Here is a 1810-nt window from a genome sequence, read left to right as displayed (position 1 = left end):
GCGGGGGGAATCTCCCTCCGCCCGCCTGCGTGTTCCCTGCCGGGGCGAGCGGCTGCAACGCGCCCTGCGCTAACTAGGTCTCCGGCAAGGTGCTCGCGGGCTCTGCGCTCACATGCTGGAAGCCCTGCCATTTTCCCCAGGGATCTACAGGGATTTGGAAACGGCTCCCGCTTGGAGAGGGCCAAAAGCAGCCGGGTACTGAGCGGGATGCGATGGCGGCACAAAGAGCCCAAGCTGCGGGGCTGGCGACAGCGTTAGCGTGCGGGGAGTGCGCGGCGATGCCGAGGGCGGCGGGGAGCCGCCGCCAGCCCCGTCTCACCGGCCGCTCGCCGCTCCCGCAGGTTTCTCCGCTGAGGAAGCGCCGGCCGGGGCCATGTCGTCCTCGGACGAGGAGACGCTGAGCGAGCGCTCGTGCCGGAGTGAGCGCTCGTGCCGCAGCGAGCGCTCGTGCCGCAGCGAGCGCTCGGGCAGCCTCTCGCCCTGCCCGCCCGGCGACACACTGCCCTGGAACCTGCCGCTGCACGAGCAGAAGAAGCGCAAGAGCCAGGACTCGGTGCTGGACCCGGCCGAGCGCGCCGTGGTGCGCGTCGCAGGTGAGCGGCGCTCGCGGCCGCGCGCACCCACATGCTCCATTGAGGCCGCAGCGGCCTGCTGTGCTCCGGAGTGGAGCCGGGAGGTTTGCAGCTGCATCCCGGCGTTCCCGGCATCCCGGTGCTCCTGCTCCCGGGGCTTCAGCATCCTTGGTATCAAAAATACCCAGCGTGGAGCAGGCCGGTGGTGCCGAGCCGACGGCAGGGAGCCAGCGGCACCTCCGCGTCTCCGGGTGGGAGAAGGAGCCAGGCTCTGCATCCCGAGCTGTGAATTGTGCGGGATGGTGACGCTTCCTGGGGGCAGCTCCGGCCTCCCGCCGGCATCACTCCCAACGGAGCAGCCACCTGCCGCAGCCTCGGGGCTGACCAGGTTTCGGGAATGAGCCGGCACTTCCAGCGCCTGCTCCCAGTTGAGGCCGGAGCGGCGCCGGGCGGGGGGAGCAGCCGAAGGGCCCGAGCGGGTGTTTTGGGGAGGAAAAGGGAGGTTTGGCTGCGCCCCGCCCCCCGCCCCCTCCCCGGCGATGGAGGGAGGGGGCAGGGTACTTTTTTGTGTTGCCATAGTTACCCAGATGGCTGAGCAGGGCTGCTGGTTGCCATGGCAACACAAGGGCTGCCAGGATGGAAAGCGGCATCGCGGGGCCGGAATGGCCAGATTTGGCAGCCTTGTCTGTCTGGACACTGGGAGCACTGGGGACACTGGGAGTCCTGCTGGCACTGCTGGCACTGCAGGCCCTGATGGCACCGGTGGTGGCACTGGGAGGCCCTGGAATGACAGTTGTCCTGGTGGCACTGGGAGGTCCTGGTGTTACTGGAGCCGCCCATGTCACTACTGTCATTGGGGGGTCCTGGTGTCACTGGGAGGTGCTGGGATCACTGGACTGGTGTTGCTGGTGTCACCGTTATGCTGCTGTCGCTGGGAAGAATTGGTGTCATGGGGGACTGGAACCACTGGTGTCACTGGGAGGTGATGGTGACACTGGGAGGCACTGGTGTCACTGGTGTTTCGGGATCGGCGATGTCAGCACTAGTGTCACTGATGTCTCGGGGTCAGCACTGGTGTCACGGGCGGCGGCAGGGTCGGGTCTGGGCTCGCGGGTGTGCCTGGTGTCTGGGGGGACAGCGGGATCAGTGCTGGGGTCACCCAGCCCCCGGTGCCACGGGGGTCTCGGGTGGGTCGCAAGGTCAGTGCTGGGGTCACCGCTGCCCCCTGCGGCGCCGCC

The 1810-nt window shown here is 68.4% G+C and overlaps 1 protein-coding gene across 1 annotated transcript in view; it reads left to right on the top strand.

Annotated features, from left to right (window-relative positions):
• Window positions 1-373: 373 nt before the first annotated feature.
• Window positions 374-1810, top strand: part of MACF1 (microtubule-actin crosslinking factor 1) — a 116495-nt gene continuing 115058 nt past the window's right edge. The window contains exon 1 of the mRNA XM_026043375.1: window positions 374-593. Within this exon, the coding sequence (XP_025899160.1) occupies window positions 374-593 (220 nt within the window). The remainder of the gene's footprint in view (window positions 594-1810) is intronic.

This window comes from Nothoprocta perdicaria, unplaced genomic scaffold (genome assembly GCF_003342845.1).
Source record: "Nothoprocta perdicaria isolate Ctin4 unplaced genomic scaffold, notPer1 scaffold_33, whole genome shotgun sequence".
Taxonomy (NCBI): domain Eukaryota; kingdom Metazoa; phylum Chordata; class Aves; order Tinamiformes; family Tinamidae; genus Nothoprocta; species Nothoprocta perdicaria.
The sequence above is the reverse complement of the archived record's forward strand: the minus strand, read 5'-3'. Positions and strand labels throughout refer to the sequence as shown.